Genomic DNA, 19,358 nt, shown 5'->3' with positions numbered 1-19,358 from the left:
TAGATTTCATCATGGGATTAAATACAAAATGATTGGTTAGAGAGGTGAAGTGCAGGGAATAACATGTTTGGTTGGAAGTTTGGTAATTGGGGCTCACGATGGTCCCCTTCTTTCCCCACGAAACTAAGAAGGGCTCATTGTTGGCCCATACTTTTGGAAAACAAACCAGACATTCTTGAAGGATAATTTGGTGGTTAAAGATATTGGGCCAAACTCCCTTCTTCTCATATGCTCTCCAACGCCATACAAATTATCAGCAGGAGAGCTGAATTTCCAAACGTAACCCATTACAGACCAGCTGAACTTTGAACTAAGTTCAGAGACAAAGAACCATGACTTAAAGCAATTACAGGAAAAAAAAGGCAGTACATAACAAAATCAATTACTTGCAAACAGACTCAAAAAAGAAAAATGATTCAGGATTGATTTTAATCTTCTCAAGGCCTCACATAGTGAGAGAAAATGATTGCTTTCATCTGAGCTTTTGCAAAAGTTTTTACCTCTCTCATCCACTTTTATGATTGTTATTATGCTCCATAAGAGAATTTCATCATTATAATTCTATTACCAATTCAATTTAATAAACATTTATAAAGCACCTACTATGTATCAGGGTTACTGCAAAACACTGAGAATACAAAGAGACAAAAGATAGTTTCTGACCTCAAGAAGCTTACAGGTGGTAGAGGAGGCAAAATGCACACAAATATACACAGGGAAGGTGGGATTTTAGTTTGGACTTAAAGGAAGCCAGGAAGGTCAGTAGTCTGAGCAGAGGAGGGAGAGCACTCTAGGTGGGAAGGGACTGTGTATATCCTTTGACCCAGCAAAACCACTGTATTCCAAAGAGATCAAAGAAAAAGGCTAAGGACCTATCTATACAAAAATATTTGTAACAGCTCTTTTTGTGGTGGCAAAGAATTCCTCAAGAGAGAACAGATGAACTCTGACTACAAACTGAAATATAATTTTCTCATTTTATTTTTTTACTTTTATTGCAATATGAATAATATGAAAATGGGTTTTGTATGATTTTACATGTATAAGTGATATATCACTTGGCTTGTTGATGGATGTGGGAGGGAGAAAATTTGTAACTCAAAATTTAAAAAGGAAATATTATTTAAAATAAAAAATAATTTTTAGGGGAAAAAAAAAACCCTCAGTTCAAATCTAACACTGGCTATGTGACCCTGGGCAAGTAACTTATCCTATTTGCCTCAGTTTCCTCATCTGTAAAATAGGAATAATAAGAGCACTTACTTCCCTGAGTTGTTTTGAGGAGCAATAAAATAATATTTAAAAATGAATAAATGTTAGCTATTATTATTATCTATATAAATATACATACAAATCTACAAACATATTTTTGTCTCTTCGTGTTCACATATAAATGTATAAGCTGGACTTTCTTCATCTATTCAGTTTGTTATATACTTTTTGTATATACAATATATGTATAGTATATACAATGTATATATATTGTTTGGTAATTAGGGAGGTGGTGTAGTGGATAGAGCTGAATTCAAATCCACTCTCATGTGTTACTAGCTGTGAGACCCTGGGAAAGTCACTTAACCTGTTTACCTCAGTTTTCTCATCTGTAAAATGAGAATAATAATACATTATTGCTAAGCCCTCCAATCAGAGGTGAGAGGCACTGAGATTGCTGAGGTGTTAATTATCCTGGAGGATGAGATTTCAGGTGAAGAGTTTATCCTATAGGGAGCAAGAAGTTCCTAGAGTTGGATCAAAGAAACTGATGTACTTCCAAACAGAATCTGGAGAACTTAGCCATTTATAGGAAATTCCTCTTCTATTTGGACTCTTTTTCACATGGTATTTTCCATGGCAATGGTGAACAATTCTGGTTAGTATACATTTTCTTATTTAGTATACATTATAGTTAGTATACATTATCTCATTTAAAATTAATCTCTGTGGTTTGATAGACAAAGAAATAATGTATAATTTTAATATACACAAGAGTAAGAAAACTCACTAAACTATCAATACTTCCCTTTGCAATGACCAAAAAAAATAGCTGGAAACAAATTAGGGAATGAACAAATATATATAAAAAAGTAATGGAATATTATAGCACCATAAGAAAAAATGAATATGAAGAATTCAAAGAAATAGAGGAGGACTTGGATGAACTAAAATATAGTGAAGTAATCAGAATTAAAATAAATTAAATTATTAAGATAATTAAATTAAGTACAGCAGAATCAGGGGGGGAAATCTATATAATGTTTATGACATTGATGGTGAACCTTTTAGAGACTGAGTGCCAGGCCCCTGGGTATGCCCCACACACATACACACACACACTTATCCCACACAGGGGAAGGAGGAAGTGCTCCCTTTGGGCTGCTGGGAAAAGGGGCAGGTGAGGTGGGAAATGTCCTCAGGGAGTGTAGAAAGGGGTAGGAGAGTGCCCTCAGTGCTCTGCTCCCCTCCAGCTCTGCTGCCTGTGAGCTACCCACCTTACCTACTATGTGCTCCTATTGGCTGCTGGGCAGAGGGACAGGGATGTGGAAAAATGTCATCAGGCATGATGGAGAGGGGGAGGGGAGCAGCTCTGCCTGAATCCCTCTGCCTTTCTAGTAATGAACTCTAGCGGTGGGGGGTAGCTGACTGCCCACAAAGAGTGTTCTGAGTGCCACCTTTAGCACCTGTGCCATAGGTTCATCATCATCATTACATTATCTATGATAATATAAATAAAACAGCCATGATTCTTTATAAAAACAGCAAAAAAGACAGCTGAACTGAAATGATTTACAATGACCAGTTTTAGTCCCAGAAAGCAAATAATGAAACATATTTCCCTTCTTTCAGTAGAAAGGTGGATGGCTATAAATATGATATACCACATATGCTTTTATATAGGGTAATTTCATGAGAAGATTTTCTTAAAAAAATTTTTATAAGAGGTTTAATGATGGGGAGAGAAGGCTGGAAGTGGGGATAAATCAGAGTCTGCAGACTCAGAAGCTTCTCAGCTCCACCCCCAGGAATGAAGGAGAAAATATTCATGCATCACTTGGTAATTCACAAAACACTTTCTTTCACAGCTCTTAACTGGTAGATGGTACAAAGGAAAAAATGACTTATCCATGACTAACAGAAGCAATACATCTTTTACGCCTGTCTTTCTCTAGAGAAAAAAAACAAACGAAAACTTACTTCAAATATAGAAGTTGATAGCAACCCTAGAGTGCCATAAAAAAATCTCCCGTTTTCAGTTAAAATTGCCAATTCATTATCATCTAGAAAGAAAATTATACAGATATTGATTTTAATTTTTGAATATTTAAAACAAAAGCTAACCTGGAATAATAAAAAGGGAGCAGTCACATCTAGACTTTTTGGATAAATGTCCTACTTTTTAACAGTTTCTTACTGACTATAACTGTGGAAGCCCTTGACTGGTAAGTCAGTAAACTGAGGCCTCGGTTTAACATATCATTTACTGTAGGCCACTTTTTTAAAACTTATTTAAAAACAAATTAAAAGAGGCAGCTGGGTGGTTCAGTGGATTGAAAGCCAGGCCTAGAGATAGGAGGTACTAGGTTTAAATCTGACCTCAGACACTTCCTAGCTGTGTGACCCTGGGCAAGTCACTTGACCCCCATTGCCTAGCCCTTACCACTCTTCTGCCTTGGAGCCAATACACAGCATTGACTCCAAGACAGAAGGTAAGGGTTTTAAAAAAAAAACAACAATAAAAACCCAAATTAAAGCTGTGAATTTCTCTACCCTAGGGGAATTAGATGTGCCTCATTCAGAAAAGGGCTCCCCTAATTGCTAGATAATATAACTTCCACAGGCGGTGAGAAGTGGGGTGAAGAGAGGTACATACAGGAAGCAATAGTGTAGATCTTCATTCCCATCTGTGAAATGGACGGATACAAAAACTGCATATTCTTTTTAACAATAATAGGTCCAACAAGCTGACCTAGGAGAAAAAAACACACATATTTACAATAAATATTAGAATCAGTGTGCTTTTTAAGAAAAAAAGAAAAACTATAGTGAGAGGTCTTGTGGCCATGAAGTACAAACCTTATTCATAATTCAATTCAGAGAAAATAGTGGCTTAAAAAAAAGCAAATTAGATTGCTTTATTTACATTTTTCTTTTTTTTTTGAGGGGTGTCACAATTTGTATGTATCTTTATGTAATACTTGGTATAAGACCCTGTGATGTTTGGGTTGTCATATTTAAACTTACAGGATGATAGTATATCACTGTGTTAATTATTCAGTGAGTTGTGTACAAGGGTGGTCCCCTCCTTGAGCCACCAGCCCAGTAGCTTCCTCCATTTTCTGGTGCTTCCAGATGATTGAAGTTTCCTCTCTGGACACAGAAGGTGTAGGTACTCCCTACATACCCCAGCTCATAGTTACAAATTGTTACACAGAGTAATTCAAAACAATACTGGTTGAGCTTGATTTTTAAGTAGGGGAAAAAATTCTATATTTCTCAAAATATTTTTTAAAAAATTAAATGGATGGGGTGTGGGAGAACAGATCCAGAGAAGCAGAGTCCAGGAAGCATTTAGTTGAGTTATCCCAATATTCTCCACCAAAATAACTTTAAAATAAAGCCTCAAAAATAAAATTCTGGGGTGGCAGAGCCACTAAAAAGTCAGAGTGAGATATTCTTCAAGCCCAAGATGACTCAGGAGTTCAGAAAGAAAGATCTATGACATGGTAGGAAAATGGAGAGGCTGACTCAGACCCCACATGGAGGAAATACCAGTGGGGGTGACAGAAGCAGTCGCAGCTTCAGGAGCTCTCAAATCAGACCCAGTAAGGGGATCTGACAATTGGTCAGAAAGAGATTACAAAGGCCTCTTTTACTAGAACTAGAGACATGACTGGTAGTTTGGGGAATTTTTTGGTAACTCCATTGCCTTTACACACTTTTGGGTCATGGTTCAAGGACAGGGAGGAATACTTTTGGCTTTAAGGAATCAGGAACCCTGAAGAACAGTATTACTTCAAGTCCCAAGGGAGCAGTAGCTCTGAGAAGCAATATAGATTTCAATTCCAAGTGATAAGACCTTCTGGGGCTGACCAAGAGAATAGCATCCACACCTCTCCCCAGATCACATTACCTTAGAAGCACCTAAAACTTCCAAACACCCAGAATTAGCTCTGAAAACAGCAGTACACAAAAAGCTTGAAGTTCAGGAAAGTGTGCCTCCCTCCAATTCTGGGAACAGAGCCCAACTTTAACATAAAGTTTAATTAAAAAAAAAAAAGGAAGAAAGAAATAGGGTGGGAAAAACAAACAAAAGAACCTGACCATAGAAAACGTCTGTGGTGACAGAAAAGATCAAGATACGAACTCAGAAGACAATGAAGTTAAAACAGTTATAAACAAAGTCTCAAAGAAATGCTAAATTGTATCCAAACCCAACAAAAATTCCAGGAGAAGCTAAAAAATTATTTTGAGAATTAAATAAAGAGTGGTAGAAGAAAAATTAGGATAAGAAATGAGAGCAAAGGAAGAAAATTTATAATAGAAATGTATATTATATACAATACCTCAATATTATATGATGATTATCTGTGAAAACTTGTATACTATCAACAATGCAATGATCTGGCACAATTCTGAAAGCCATTATGGGGAATGATATCCACTTCCAGAGAAAGAACTGTTGGAGGAGTCTTTCACATCAGTGTATTTATGGTTTTATTTTGGGGTTTGGGTTATAAATGAGTGTGCTCTTACAACAATGACCCATATGGAAGTGTGTTTTGCATAATAAAAATAAAACTTATAAAAAGAAAAAGAAAACTGCCTGTTCATATCTCTTGACCATTTATTATAGGAAATGGCTTTAAATTTTATAGATTTGGTACAGTTCCCTCTATATTTCAGAAATGAGATCTTTATCATAGAAACTTGCTATAAAAATCCCTCCTCATCCCCTAAGTTTCCTGTTTTTCTTCCAATTTTGGCTGCATTGGTTTGTGATAAAACCTTTTAATTTCATATAATCAAAATTATCCAATTTACTTCCTGTAATCCTCTCCTTCTCTTGTTTGGTCAAAAACTCTTTCTTCATCCATAGACCTGACAGTAAATTTTCCATATTTTAAAGTTATATTACCCTTTGTGTCTAAATCATATAGCTATTTTGACCTTATCTTGGTATACTGAGTGGGACGTTAGTTTGGGTTGCAATATTTAAAAATATAAAAACCATTCTTAGCAACCTGACCATACAAAAACAGGTAGTTGATCATTGCTGGACCTCATGAAATAGTTTGCCTGACTCTTGGCTAGAGTATTGGAACAAAGTTAGTATGATGAAATTCAATAGGAATAAGAGCAAAGTTTTGTTTCTTAGTACAAAAAAATCCAAACCTCAACACATCTTCACTGGTATTAGCAGCCAAAAAAAAAAAAGGTAGTGCCATCTTAGATCACAGCTCTCAGGAATGGGGAGGTAAGACAATCATACTGTACTCTACCCTCGTCATATCTCACTTGGAATAATGAGTTTAGTCCTAGGTGCCAGAGCTTTGGAAGAACATTGATATAGTGGGGAAAATATTCAGAGGAAGTCAACAAAAATGGTGAAAAGCTGCCAGCCCATGACATATGGGGACTCATTGGAGGAATTGGGCATGTTTAGTCTAGAGAAGAGAAAATCCAAAAGGGACCTGATGCCCCTGTTCTGTTCAAGTATTTTAAGATCTGCCATGTAGAAGAGGGATTAGATTTGTTTTATTTGCCCTGAGAGGTAGAACCAAGAACAATGGGCAAAAATCATAGTCAGAAGACAGCTCCAAGTAAGCATTGGCTCTGTGCCAGGCACTGTGCTAAGCACTGGGCGTGCAAAGAAAGATAATGGGAGCAATCTAAGCAAAGAAGCATATTTCAGGTTGATGATAGGAGAGACTTCCTAATAGTTAGAGCTATCTAGAAGTGATATGAGAGACCTCAATAACTGGTTCTACCTCCTGGGAAGTCTTCAAGCACTTGTTGGGTATGCCAGAGTGGGTATTACTTTCATGTGTATACAGTTGGTATTATAGCTATCCAATCCCTTCACAACTCTCAGATTCTGTGATTCTAGGGTGTTGGATGGAGCATAGAACAAACAGTTGCCCAGGATGACAGCCTCAGAGGTTCATTAATTAATAGGATCAGATCCCTGAGACCACCAGAGATTTTTATTTTTATTGTACTTCCCCAAGTGCCCTGAACACTGCCTTGCACTGGAAGCACTGACTAAATGCGTATCCATTTGAATTGCATTTCTGTCACTACAGTTTTTTGTTTATTAGCAACTTAAATATGTCCAACATAAAGAAAATTGTTAAACTGTTCCATATCCCTGGGTTTAGAAAGATATTGATTTTCTTTGCTTGTGCCATCACCAACCAAATGAGCCCATTCAGTCAACAGAGAAAAAAAAATGCCTAGGAGATGTCATCATAGACTCTATGAATTTGACCGAGTTCTTTTCTTTCTAGAAAAATTAGTCCCCACATGGCATGATTCTAGAAAATATTAATCATAGGTCAGCATTGACATTATTCTAGATAATATTAGTAATATTAGTAATTAGTAACTATTCACATTATTAACAAAGAAACTATAGTTTTAAAGGACTACTAATATGATAGCTCACCACTGTTATGCGAAAACTGTATGTTATTTTCATTCCAGAAAATCAAAAAGCCTTTTAAACCTGGAAGATTTGTGATTCTATAAGAGCCATCCATGAAAAAAGGCAGCCCCAAACTTTCTTCTTCTGGGAAATTTGTATAAAGAAACCTTCCCTAAAAGAAAAAAGAAAAAAATTGGAATCTTAGTTTTTTATAGAAAATCATCAAATTTGGGTCACACTAGTGAGAATCAACACAACCTGTAATAATGTGGTAGACCATTTATCAGTAGGAAAACAGCTGACCTAGACACAGGTTCTCCCCAAGGAATCCCTCAACCTAGTTCTCTTATATTTCTGTCTATCTGTCTGTCTGTCTGTTTGTGTCTCTCCCTTTCTTAATAATAAACTCCTCTGTACCCCAAAGAGATAATAAAAAATGGTTGTATAAAAGTATTCATAGCCATATTCTTTGTGGTGGCAAAAAACTGGAAAACAAGGGAATTCCCTCAATTGGGGAATGGCTGAACAAATTGTGGTATATGATGGTAACAGAATACTTTTGTGCTAGAAGGAATGATGAACTGCTTGATTTCTATAAGAACTAGAAAGAACTCAATGAACTGATGCAGAGTGAAATGTGCAGAACCAGGAGAACATGGTACACAGTAACTGAAACATTGTGGGACGACCACATGTAACTGATGTTGCTACTAATAGTAATGTAATAATCCAGGACAATCCTGAGGGACTTATGATAAAGAAGGCTATTCACATCAAGAGAAAGAACTGTGGGAGTAGAAACAGAGAAGAAGAAAAACATATGATTTATCACTTGTTTATATACGTATATGATTTGGGATTTTGGTTTTAAAAGATTACTCTATTACAAAAATGAATAATATGGAAATAGGTATTGAGTGACAATACATGTGTAACCGAGGGGAATTGCTCGTCAGCTTCAGCAGGGGGGGGAGGAGAGAGGGGAGGGAGAGATCATGAATCATGTAACTATGGGAAAAACAAATAAATAAATGGAAGGAAGGAAGGAAGGAAGGAAGGGTATCAAGGAAGATTCTCCCCTCCCCCCTCCCCAGTAGTTTGATCTGTCCATCAAACATTCCTGACATACCACAGTTGAGCCAGGTTTTGTGTTGGTCAATGTGCTGTACATCAATAAAGGTCAAGGTTTTAGGCTTCTGAGCGGGAGAATCAAGAGAGAATGAGGAGAATCGAGAAGAAAAGGAAGAAAGAAGAAGTTGGGAACAGAGCAGGCAGGTGAGGGGGGAAAGAGGAAAGAGACTGGCAGGCTAGGGATCATGCAGTCAGGTTACTTAGGAATGATTGTCTACCCTTCCTAATAAACTTCATAAATATATATCTGAGTAGAAATATTATTCCAATTCTTACAGATGGTGAGTCACTTTGATTTTAAAATGAACCTTAATTTAAGTGCTTAGGTATAGCTTAGGCAAGATTTTAAAAATGGCCTCAGTTTGCTGCCTGCCTGCATTCATGAAACTTGCTGAGAAAGAGAAACAGAATCATCTAAGCACCTCTTCAGATAGATAGGTGAGAAACCTCCCTCCCATGTGTTTAGACCAGGGTGGGTCAGTGGAGTCCCTGCTGGAGCCCCAGGAACTGACCCATCCCAGTCCCTGACTTCCCTGGCTTATACTGCTGCTTTGCTCAGGTAGGCACTACACTGAACGTGGAGACACCCCTTAAATTAATCCTGGTGTAGAGTTAGGGGCTCCCTGGGGCAGTAGAGAAGGGAAAGGATGCTTTTTGCCCAAAACAGAACTGGGGACCCAAGCAGGGGAGCAGCTGTTTTTTCCCCTGGATCCTTAAGAACTCTCCCCATGTGGTTTCTCACCCCCCACCCCACCTGACCCAACCTGTTTTGGACAAGAATGGGGCAGCAGAGGACGGGGCAGGATCCCACATTCCCCGTGACAGTATGACTTTCCCAGACGCGAAAAATGCAGACTCCTGTTTCTTCCCAGCCTCTGCACTTTCCCTAGGCCCTTGATCAGTACAGCCCAGCACATTGGGAGCACCCCCCATTCCAAACGAGACCAAGTTTTTTTTTTCAAACCAAGGGGCACTAGGACCCAGTGGAACTTTCCCAACCCAGTGTCTGCCTTACTTTCCCCATATGCGATACCAGCTGAACCATTGTAGCAGGGACCTGCTTGGCAACACCCTTTAAATTAATCCTGGGGGTCCTTCCAGGCTGTGGACTAGGGCTAGGATCTCCCCACCCCTCCCCCCAAACTTTGAAAACATGTGGCCACTGCCTAACCTCTGGGGGAGGGGAAACTGCATTTTTACAAGGAAAGTCTCTTTGGATTTTTTTCTCTGCCCTTCCCCACCCTCAAACTTTCCGGGCAGACTGCCTGCCTTTTTTAGCATATTAAAAACCACATTTTTTTTTCTTTCTCTATATCTGACTGTTTGCTTAGATAGGTCTACCCATAGGTACCTTCCACTCTACACACATTTATAAGTGCCACCTACTGTCGAGGATTAAAACGGCAGGAAAATAAAAAGAATTCCTTTGCTACTTCTACTATCTAAAATAATGCTATTAAATTGAATACATTTAAATAAAAGAATTATTATTAGGAAATATTAATAGTATTGAATTTAAATTAAAACCAAATTTCTAAAATTGAACAAAGCCAACATTAAATCAAATTAATTACATACAATATTAAGGAATAATTTTAGAACACAATAGTATTAATAATACTATCAATAACAATAATTATTATTTTTCAATAACTGTTATTAGGCATGACTTCCTATTATTAATTACTAGTAATTATTATTGATGATTGATACTTGTTTATGGATGTTATTATTAATAACAATAATTATAATACATGCATGTTAGTAATTATTGATAATATAATTATAATAGATGCATATTATTAATTATTAATAAGACCATCACGAATGATAATAAATGCATATTGTTATTAATTGTTAATAACAACAATTATTACACTAAATATACATTCATTATTGCTACTATTGCTGTGCAATAATTACTGTTTCCTTACATTAGCCTTTTTGTTTTAAACCTTCTCTTATTGCCTTCCACAATAACATTGAAGAACTTTGTGTCTCCATTTTTTTTATTTTAGGAACTTTTCATTTTTTAAACTGACCATTTAGCGATACTCAGACTAGCTTAAATAGGACACACAGACTAGAAAATATGGGAAATACTTCAAGACATCAAGGGAAATAAAAAACTATTCTTCCTAATTCACCCCTGCATATATGGAGTGATCCTAATTTGCCTAAGGAGAATTGGATGGCAAAGAAAGAAGCTAGAAAGCTTTGTAAAGCATGAATGGACATATCTTTTACCTGGCCAAAATATGGCTCTTTTGACTTCAAGATCTTAAAAGATTTGAAGTTAGTCATTAAAAACAGAGTCCCAAGATTATAAATACTGGTACTTATGGGCATATCATGTTGATAAATCAACCATTCCCTCCAGTGAGGAAACCTTTCTTGCTTTGGAACCAAACCATTCTAGCTTAACTCCTTCAATGGAATCTAGCAAGAAATACGCTCTATCATCCCACCTGGCCTGTGAGGTTTCTCATCATACTGACCCACACCAGGACTTGAACCCCTCAGCTCCTCTCCCTGTCAGACCTTGCTCAACCCCCTACTTCTCCCATCCCTTTTCTCCCAATCTACCTCTCTACCCTTCCTTAACATCACACTACCCAATGCCCACCCATCTCCCCTATCCCCACCTGTACCATCCCTACTTCAATCCTTTTCTGTACTCTCTTTCCCACTCACCTTACTATGACTCTAGGCCTCACCCATTCCCTTCCTCTCCACCCCATCCCCAAGTCCCTCCCTGTTCCTCTCCACCCTGCCTGCCCTCTGTCCCCATTCCTCTCCACCCCACCCCACCCTAATCCTCTCACTCTGCCTCCCCACCTGCTGACCAGCTCCATTCAACCACCCCACCCCCTTCCCCTACCAGCCTCACTACAACCCAAATCCACTCCATTGAACTCCAGAACACAGGTCAAGCAGCAGTTGCCACAGATGATTCAAATAAAGGTCTTTTCCCTCTAAGTGTTGTCCCTATCTATAATAGATGTGGAGATTTAGTAAACACTAAACATCATACACCTTTTTCTCCACAGGACATTGAGAGATTCAAAGAAAAACACCTTCCTATGAAGCTGAGCCTGTGGTGGTGATAAATAAGTTTAAAAGCATTTTTCGCACATATAATCATACATGGCTTGATGTAGAAGATTTGCTCCAGGCCTTACAAATAGAAAGGGAAAGGATTAAGATTCTTTCTCTTGTTAATCTGGCCCAAGGAGAGGGAACAGTTCTTTGGCCAACTGAAGATCCCAAAAATGGGACCCAAATTCAAAGCAAGATTACTTACAACTATGCCAGGCTAAGAATGAATTGCTTAAAGTTATGAGGGCCTGTTCTGATAGGCCTGGTACATGGACTAAATTTGAATATCTTAAGCAAGAAGATAGTGAAAATCCCACCCAGTTTATGGATAGAGTGATTGAGCTGGGAGGAATATATATTGAGCTCGATCTTGATAGAGAACAGGACCTTAGACAAATCAGAATACAATTTGTGAAAAAATTGTAAGGTAGTTAGGAATTATTTTATGACTAGCTGTCCAAATTGGCCTACCTTGGACCTTGAAGAATTGAAAAGAGTGACAGTTTATGCTTTTGAGGGACATAAGGAAAAGGAGAAGAACACTGATTTAGTGGAAGCATTAAGGAAGGAAATAAAGGAATTGACTGCTAAACAGGATGAGGAGGATAAGGAGAATGCTACTTTAGTAGAGACATTGAGGAAGGAAATAAAAGAATTAACTGAAACAGTTGGAAAGGTAAAGCAAGGAGGGATCATAGCTCCCTTAAAAGAATCCACAAAACAACCACTAACTGCAGTGAACCATTCATGACTTCATGGAATAGAGTTCCTCTTCCCAGGTGTTTGTGACATACCAATCCTGCTGAGTACAAAGTCAAAGCACAGTAATCTCAGTTCAAGGCTGCATGAACAGTTCCAAGATCTCCTGGGAATGGGTTAACTCCCCTGTTCACACTCTGGGGAGAATTGGGGAGGATAGATTGTGTCTCTCGAGAAGAGCTTTAAATCTGGTGTTCTGCTTACAATAAACATTCATTATCTCTCTTTGATAATTTTCCAGTCTTTCTTTCTTGCGACTTCTCTGACAGCTCTAAGCTATTCCCTGACAGTTCTAAACTGTCCCCTATTGTGACTCCGTAGATGTCCCCGGCAACTAACATGTGGAAAAGTGGTTAATGTAATTATGAATTGTAAGAAGAGAAATCAGGAAAAAAGGAATAGAAGTTTCAGGAATAGTAATATTGATAGGAGGGATAGTTATTCCAATGAGGAAAATCAACACTCACACCCAAACACCTGTACTCAATGTGGGAACTCCCCTCAGTATGGGGGACCCCAGAAGTGTGGACAAAGAAATTATGAATGATGGTATTTGGGAGGGGAAGGTACCTCAAAGAGTCTGGAGGTGAATTTTTAAGCCTTTTCAGACCCCACTGCCTTATTGATGTTAACTGTTGCAGTTTGTTCACCTCCCCAGAATGAAGAAGTCTCTGTAACTCAATTCTAAATACAAGATGTATGTAATTTACTGTTAACTACTTTCTAAGTTATCAAAATTGAAATTTTCTGTTACATTGTCTTTATTTGTACCTCCCCTATGACTATAATTGTACTGAAAAATATCTTTGTAAAAGCCCATAAACAGCATTTTGTTCTTTTTTTTTTGGCCTATGTTAACTGTCACACAGAGCTGATGGAATGGACTCCATCAAGTTGGTTTCAACCTATATATAAGTTTTGGATAATTTAATTGTCTAATGATTTAAATTGATTTTGATGAGTATTCAGACATGGTTTTCAGATCTACCTCTCACTGATCATTTGCCTACCTCCTGTGTTGTTTGTAAAAAGAGATAAGGGTCTATTTGTAGTTGAAATAAAGTAAAATGGCATTGTTGTATTTTCCCATCTCTGCATTTATTATAAATGTAATGGATGATATATCTGAAGTGATTTTCACTTTTTAGTCCTTGGCTCCACATGAAAATGGGTGGGACATATTGGAGACAGTTCTGTTACACTGTTTCAGTCTCATGCCAAGAGGGAGGGAGGTGCCCAAATGGCTTAGTTAACCTGTGATGTGTTATAATTTCATATGGGAGGTGGGAATGATTTTTCCTGTGAAGCCTTGTAGCTTCAAAATGTATTTCTTATATTTGTAACTCTTCACCACCAGTACAGAGGTTTTCCTGGGTTTTCACTCCCACCAAATTTTGGAATGATGGTAATAATAGACTTTGTCAAAAATATCATCCAAAGCTGAAGGATTGGCTAATTCTGTAGAACTTGTGACAAGTATTCATGATTTCAAAAGGTTTTTTAAATGTCATACAGGAAGTATAGAAACTCATGTGAATCCTAAAGATAGTGGGTTTGTTTGCAGTTATCCTTAAATGGGCTCTTATAATTTTGGGGATTTGGGTACTTTTTCGAATTTGTATTAGTTATTGTATTACTGTTTTTAAAATGTTTTTAACTAGTGAAAAAATTATGTACACTTACACTGTGGATCCTGGCCAAGTTAAGAGTGATGTACATTTCATTTTTGAGTGAACACCTTTTCTAGGCTAATACATTGTCACATGGAATGTAAACTGTGAAATTATGATTCTTTTTCATTATTGTTTTCCTCTTTATGTTTGTAATAGGATATTTGATTTTTTCTTTCTTTTTTCCTAATCTTGGTGATACTTTAAGTACATGAAATCAGTATTAATGAGGTTGGGTTTTTTTGCCTTGAAGGATAAAGTTTACAGTACAAGTTTACAGTATCTATTAGACCTAGTAATATGCGTACCCCAAAAGCTTTCAACTATGGAAACTTGCCATTTATTGATAAATGTTATGGGACTTTGTTAAATGGTTGTGTCTGATTCCAGGAGAAGGGAACAAAAGAGCCAACATACAGTGCCAAGTAGCATGAGGTCAAAAAGACCAAATTCCAATCCAGGGAGGATTGTTGAACTTCTATGCCAATACAAAAGAACTTGGACCTAGTGTGCGAATTGAGGTTGCCACACTTGACATATGTTAAGATGCAGGACTTCCTTGAACCACACTCCATGTGCAATACTTTGAGTTAAGAACCTCAGTTTGGCTATCATCCTAGCTCCCCTTATCTCTGCCAGGGATATCAGACCAGGGAATGATTTTTCCCATTTGCTGCTGAAACTTAGTCCTTTCTCTTATAGTTTGGCAATTTTCTGTAGTCCTGGCTGCAAATGGGCAAAGTGATGTATTGCTGCTGTTGTCCTACAAGGCTTGTGGGACATAAGTCACTTTAATTGGTCCTTACTGTGATTCAAGAACTTGTTACCAGTTTATTTTATTTTTTACTCAGAATTTTATACACTCAAGATTTTTATTTTTTTTTATCATTTCTGAACTTATTATTATTTTATACAGAATATCATTTTATTTTTACTCTTTTATTTGGGATTTTGGGGGGATGGTTTGTTTCGTTTTTTCTTTTGACCATTGTTTCATATACCTCATAACTCAGTCATGTATCCCAGTGTGATTCTGGTGTTGTTCAACACCCTCCTCAGGGGGGATTGTGTAATTATCCTAAAATGCAAGATTTAAATTTTTTTGGAGAAATTTCAGGAAAATAAACTTGCCAACACCCTGAATCAAAAAAGTGGATCCTTTTGGAGAAAGTGCTGTAAAGATGCCTGAAGAAGCCACACCCTGCATCAAAAGATCCAGAATGAACTTTGGGGTATAATGAACTGAATTGAAGGGGATTGAACATACTTATTCTGAATGTAAACTCTTATGCCAAAGGGGACTGCCCCCCAGTTGGCATTTTGTTAATGCATCTATCAATCAGTTTCTGTATTTTGCTCTCATCTCTTAACTATTATAACTCCCTCTTAGAAAAAGAAAATATTGTACGTACTTTTAGCTAGACAGTATTTAGAGGATTACAGGGGGATTATGTCAAGGAAGATCCTCCCCTCTCCCCTCCTCAGTAGTTTGATCTGTCCATCAAACATTCCTGACATACCACAGTTGAGCCAGAGTTTGCATCAGTCAATGTGCTGTACGTCAATAAAGGTCAAGGTTTTGGGTTTCTGAGCAGGAGAATTGAGAGAGAATTGGGAGAACCGAGAAGAGAAGGAAGAAGGAAAAAGTTGGGAAAAGAGCAGGCAGGTGAGGGGAGAAAGAGGAAAGAGACTGACAGGTTAGGGATCATGCAGTCAGGTTACTTAGGAATGATTGTCTACCCTTCCTAATAAACTTTATAAAATATATATCTGGGTAGAAATATTATTCTATTTCTTAAGGAAGGAAGGAAGGAAGGAAGGAAGGAAGGAAGGAAGGAAGGAAGGAAGGAAGGAAGGAAGGAAGATAGATCTTCTCAGAATTAATGTTAAGTCCAGGTCCCAAAGCAGAAGAGCAGGAGATTGGGATTAAGTGACTTGCCCAGTTTCAAACAGGCCTGGGTCTCTATCTACTAAGCCACCTAGCTACCCCCCCCCCAAACTAGTTTTCTAAGGCAGCCCAAGGTGACTAAGCAGGAGAAATAAAAGGAAGAAAGCAAGAGGGAGAGATGTTGTCTGAAGTCAAAAATTTCCTCTAGACCTGTGGTTAGTCAGAAGCTTTAGAAGACATGAAATGAGAAAGAAGGGCTCTCTAAATAGGTTCTCCTGAAAGAATGCTATCCACATCCAGAGAAAGAACTGTGGGATTAGAAACACAGAAGAAAAATAATTGCTTTAACACATGGGTCAATGGGGATATGATTGGGGGATGTAGACTCTAAATGATCACTCTATTGCAAATATTAATAATATGGAAATAGGTCTTGATCAATGACACATGTAAAACCCAGTGGAATTGTGTGTTGGCTATGGGAGGGGGGGGGTAGGAAGAGGAGAGAGAAAACATGAATCTTGTGACCATAGAAAAATATTCTAAATTAATTAATTAAATTAAATGCTTTAAAGACCAAAATAAATAAATAAATGAGTTCTTGTGGATACATTCTCCCCCTTCCCCAATTCATTGGTCCATGAAGGGCTGTGCTACCCCAATAACCTTGTTATACACATGCTGTAAATACCTACAGATGATGTAAAGACCTATTGCAAGATAGGGGTGATCCCTCTTACAGGTTAATAAGAAGGAACTTGATGGTAGTCAGAGCTCTTTCCATGTCTTGTCTTAGAGCAATGTAAACCTTAAAATTTCTTATGAATGTTGGAAATTTCCCCATTGGGGAATCTTCTACTTAAAAAAAATTCCCTAGCAGATGGTGAGAACTCTACTTGAGTGTGGGGGCTCCTAGCTATGGGAGTGTCCCTGCTCCACCCTACTTAAGACTGCTTTCGGACAGAAAACAGCTTGCTAAACAATGAAAGTACTTTGATCCATGCTTATGGAAGGGACAGGAAGTTCTTTAAGTCATGACTGTTTTAAAATTGATACAATGGGATTCTAAGTACCTATAAAGGTGGGGCAACTTGTAAACTACTTAAACCTAAAAGGGTGATAACTTATTCAGAGGTTTTTTCTTAATGAAATTTGTCGACAGCAGCATTTTTTTCTGACTTACTAAAGAGATTAAAACTACTCAGCTGTGAATTCAAAATGGGCGGTCCTTTAGAAACATCTACAGTGATTTGTAGATGTAAGGACTTAGGGGAGGTGACAGAGGAGATTTTGCCCTTAAAAATAAGAGCTCAGAGAAGAGCAAGAGAAGCTGGATTTCTGACTCTCATTCTGAAGGAGAGTTCCTTGAGGAGCTCCTCTGAGGGACTTTGTCCCTCTGGGGTAGGAGCTCTGGAGGCTCTTGAGAGAGGCCCTTTGAAACAATCTCTGGTTGGAAGACTCTTTGAGGAAGGACGCTGGCCTGGTGTCACTAGTATCCTTGTTTAGTCAGACCTTTTGGTGAGTGTTAAAAAACTGACTGATTTCTCTTTTAAGACTCAGGTCTAGGCCATATTGGCTTGAGGCCCTTCATACTTATTCCTTTCTTACTCTCTCTTTCTTTGATTACTCATTGTATTGTTAATTAAAATCTCTATAAAACCCAATTGACTTGGGTATTTGAATAATTGGGAATATTTCCCTGGCGACCACCTTATATTTGATTTTAAAACCTAAGACACTGTAGTGAAACATATTTCTGCAGTCAAATTTACTCACCCTCTCTTATATCTATCACAATTTATATCTTCCACTATTTTAATCACTACAGTTTAAGACCTCAACCATTTTAAATCTCACAGCAATGGTATCAAACTCAAATAGAAACCGGAGCAGAGGTGACAGAGACAAACCGAACTTGGGGCTTGAGAAAACCAGGCAAAGATCCAAGCTATGTAAATAATATTCCAGGTCTAAGGTCAAAGGTTGGAATGTAAATATCTCCCCTATCCCCATAGACAAAATATCTTGGGAACTAGGCACAGATGGCCAGAAAAACAGTCTTGAGAAAAATGTTTTTGTACTCATTTAACCATGAACCCCACATGTAATCTCACTCCCCCTGGCTCCCTCATTCCTGTGAGTTTTTTTTTCCTTTATAAACCCTGTCCCTATTCAATAAACTGCATTCATTTGCCATCAGCATGTGAGGCCCTTCTGACCCCACACTTTGTCTCTGGTCCTATCTTTTCCCTCGCCCTTACCTAAAGAACTTCTGGTCCTGGTTCTGCCCCCCAGAGGGACACTCACATTCTGGGACCCGAACAGGGACCCTGAGTGACCTTCAACCATTGTGGAGCACATGCACCAAAGAAGAAATCACCAGTAAGAGACTTATCCCCATCAGGGAGGACATCGGAAGTAAAACATGGGGCAATCTGTTTCTCATGAAGAGCAGATCTTTGCTGAGGTCATTTCTAATATGCTTAAGGCTCGTGGAGCCAAGGTTTCTCTTTGCTTCTCACAAGTTTTAAAGAAACAGTACTTTGGAGAAAGCAAGATGGATTTTTTCAGTGAAGATTTAGACTGACACCCCATTAGAACTTTTTTTTCTTTTCTTCAAGATCTTGAGTAGACACCTTAATTTTTAAAAGCATGCTTCCCTTAGTCTGTGTTTAATGTTTGTCTTATGTGTCTGTCTGTTCTTGTTTAAGTCTCATCTTTGTGTCTTCCTAATTGGGCATTCACAAAATATACTTGAGAGTCCTCCATGAGGGAGGTAATTAATTTTGACCTCTGAACTTGACAAAGTATTTCATAAATCTTCTTTTTTCCTTATCTAACAAGGACCCTCTTAGAAAAGAAAAAGATTAGTTTGGAACACACAAAAGGGAATTTTGTCCCATAATTTGACTATTCACTTGGATTTATTATTAAATATAGATATATGTAACTTTGGAAAATTGCTAATGAGCCTGATAATGTACTATGATACAGTGTAATTTTATGGTGTTAATTGTTTATCAGTTAAATGTGAAATGTTAGCTAAATTTAATTCTGCACAAGACCTATAGCTAGAGAATTGTTTATTATCATTAGGATTGGTAAGGTATAATGATTTCAGTAAATTTGAGAACTGTTTGAATGTAATTAATAGCCAGCTTGACACCAA

General features: G+C 37.7%; 1 protein-coding gene across 12 annotated transcripts in view; it reads right to left on the bottom strand.

Moving 5' to 3' along the window:
• Window positions 1-19,358, bottom strand: part of CATSPERD (cation channel sperm associated auxiliary subunit delta) — a 146,558-nt gene that overhangs the window by 50,735 nt on the left and 76,465 nt on the right. For all 12 annotated transcript variants that reach the window (XM_056822502.1, XM_056822500.1, XM_056822501.1 and 9 more), the window contains 3 exons: window positions 7,664-7,814; window positions 3,869-3,964; window positions 3,193-3,275 (listed from right to left, as the gene is read on the bottom strand). In XM_056822502.1, the coding sequence (XP_056678480.1) occupies window positions 3,193-3,275; window positions 3,869-3,964; window positions 7,664-7,814 (330 nt within the window). The remainder of the gene's footprint in view (window positions 1-3,192; window positions 3,276-3,868; window positions 3,965-7,663; window positions 7,815-19,358) is intronic.

The sequence above is a fragment of the Monodelphis domestica genome, chromosome 3 (assembly GCF_027887165.1).
Source record: "Monodelphis domestica isolate mMonDom1 chromosome 3, mMonDom1.pri, whole genome shotgun sequence".
In the NCBI taxonomy this organism is placed as follows: Eukaryota; Metazoa; Chordata; class Mammalia; order Didelphimorphia; family Didelphidae; genus Monodelphis; species Monodelphis domestica.
This window is presented reverse-complemented; position numbering and strand designations above follow the sequence as displayed.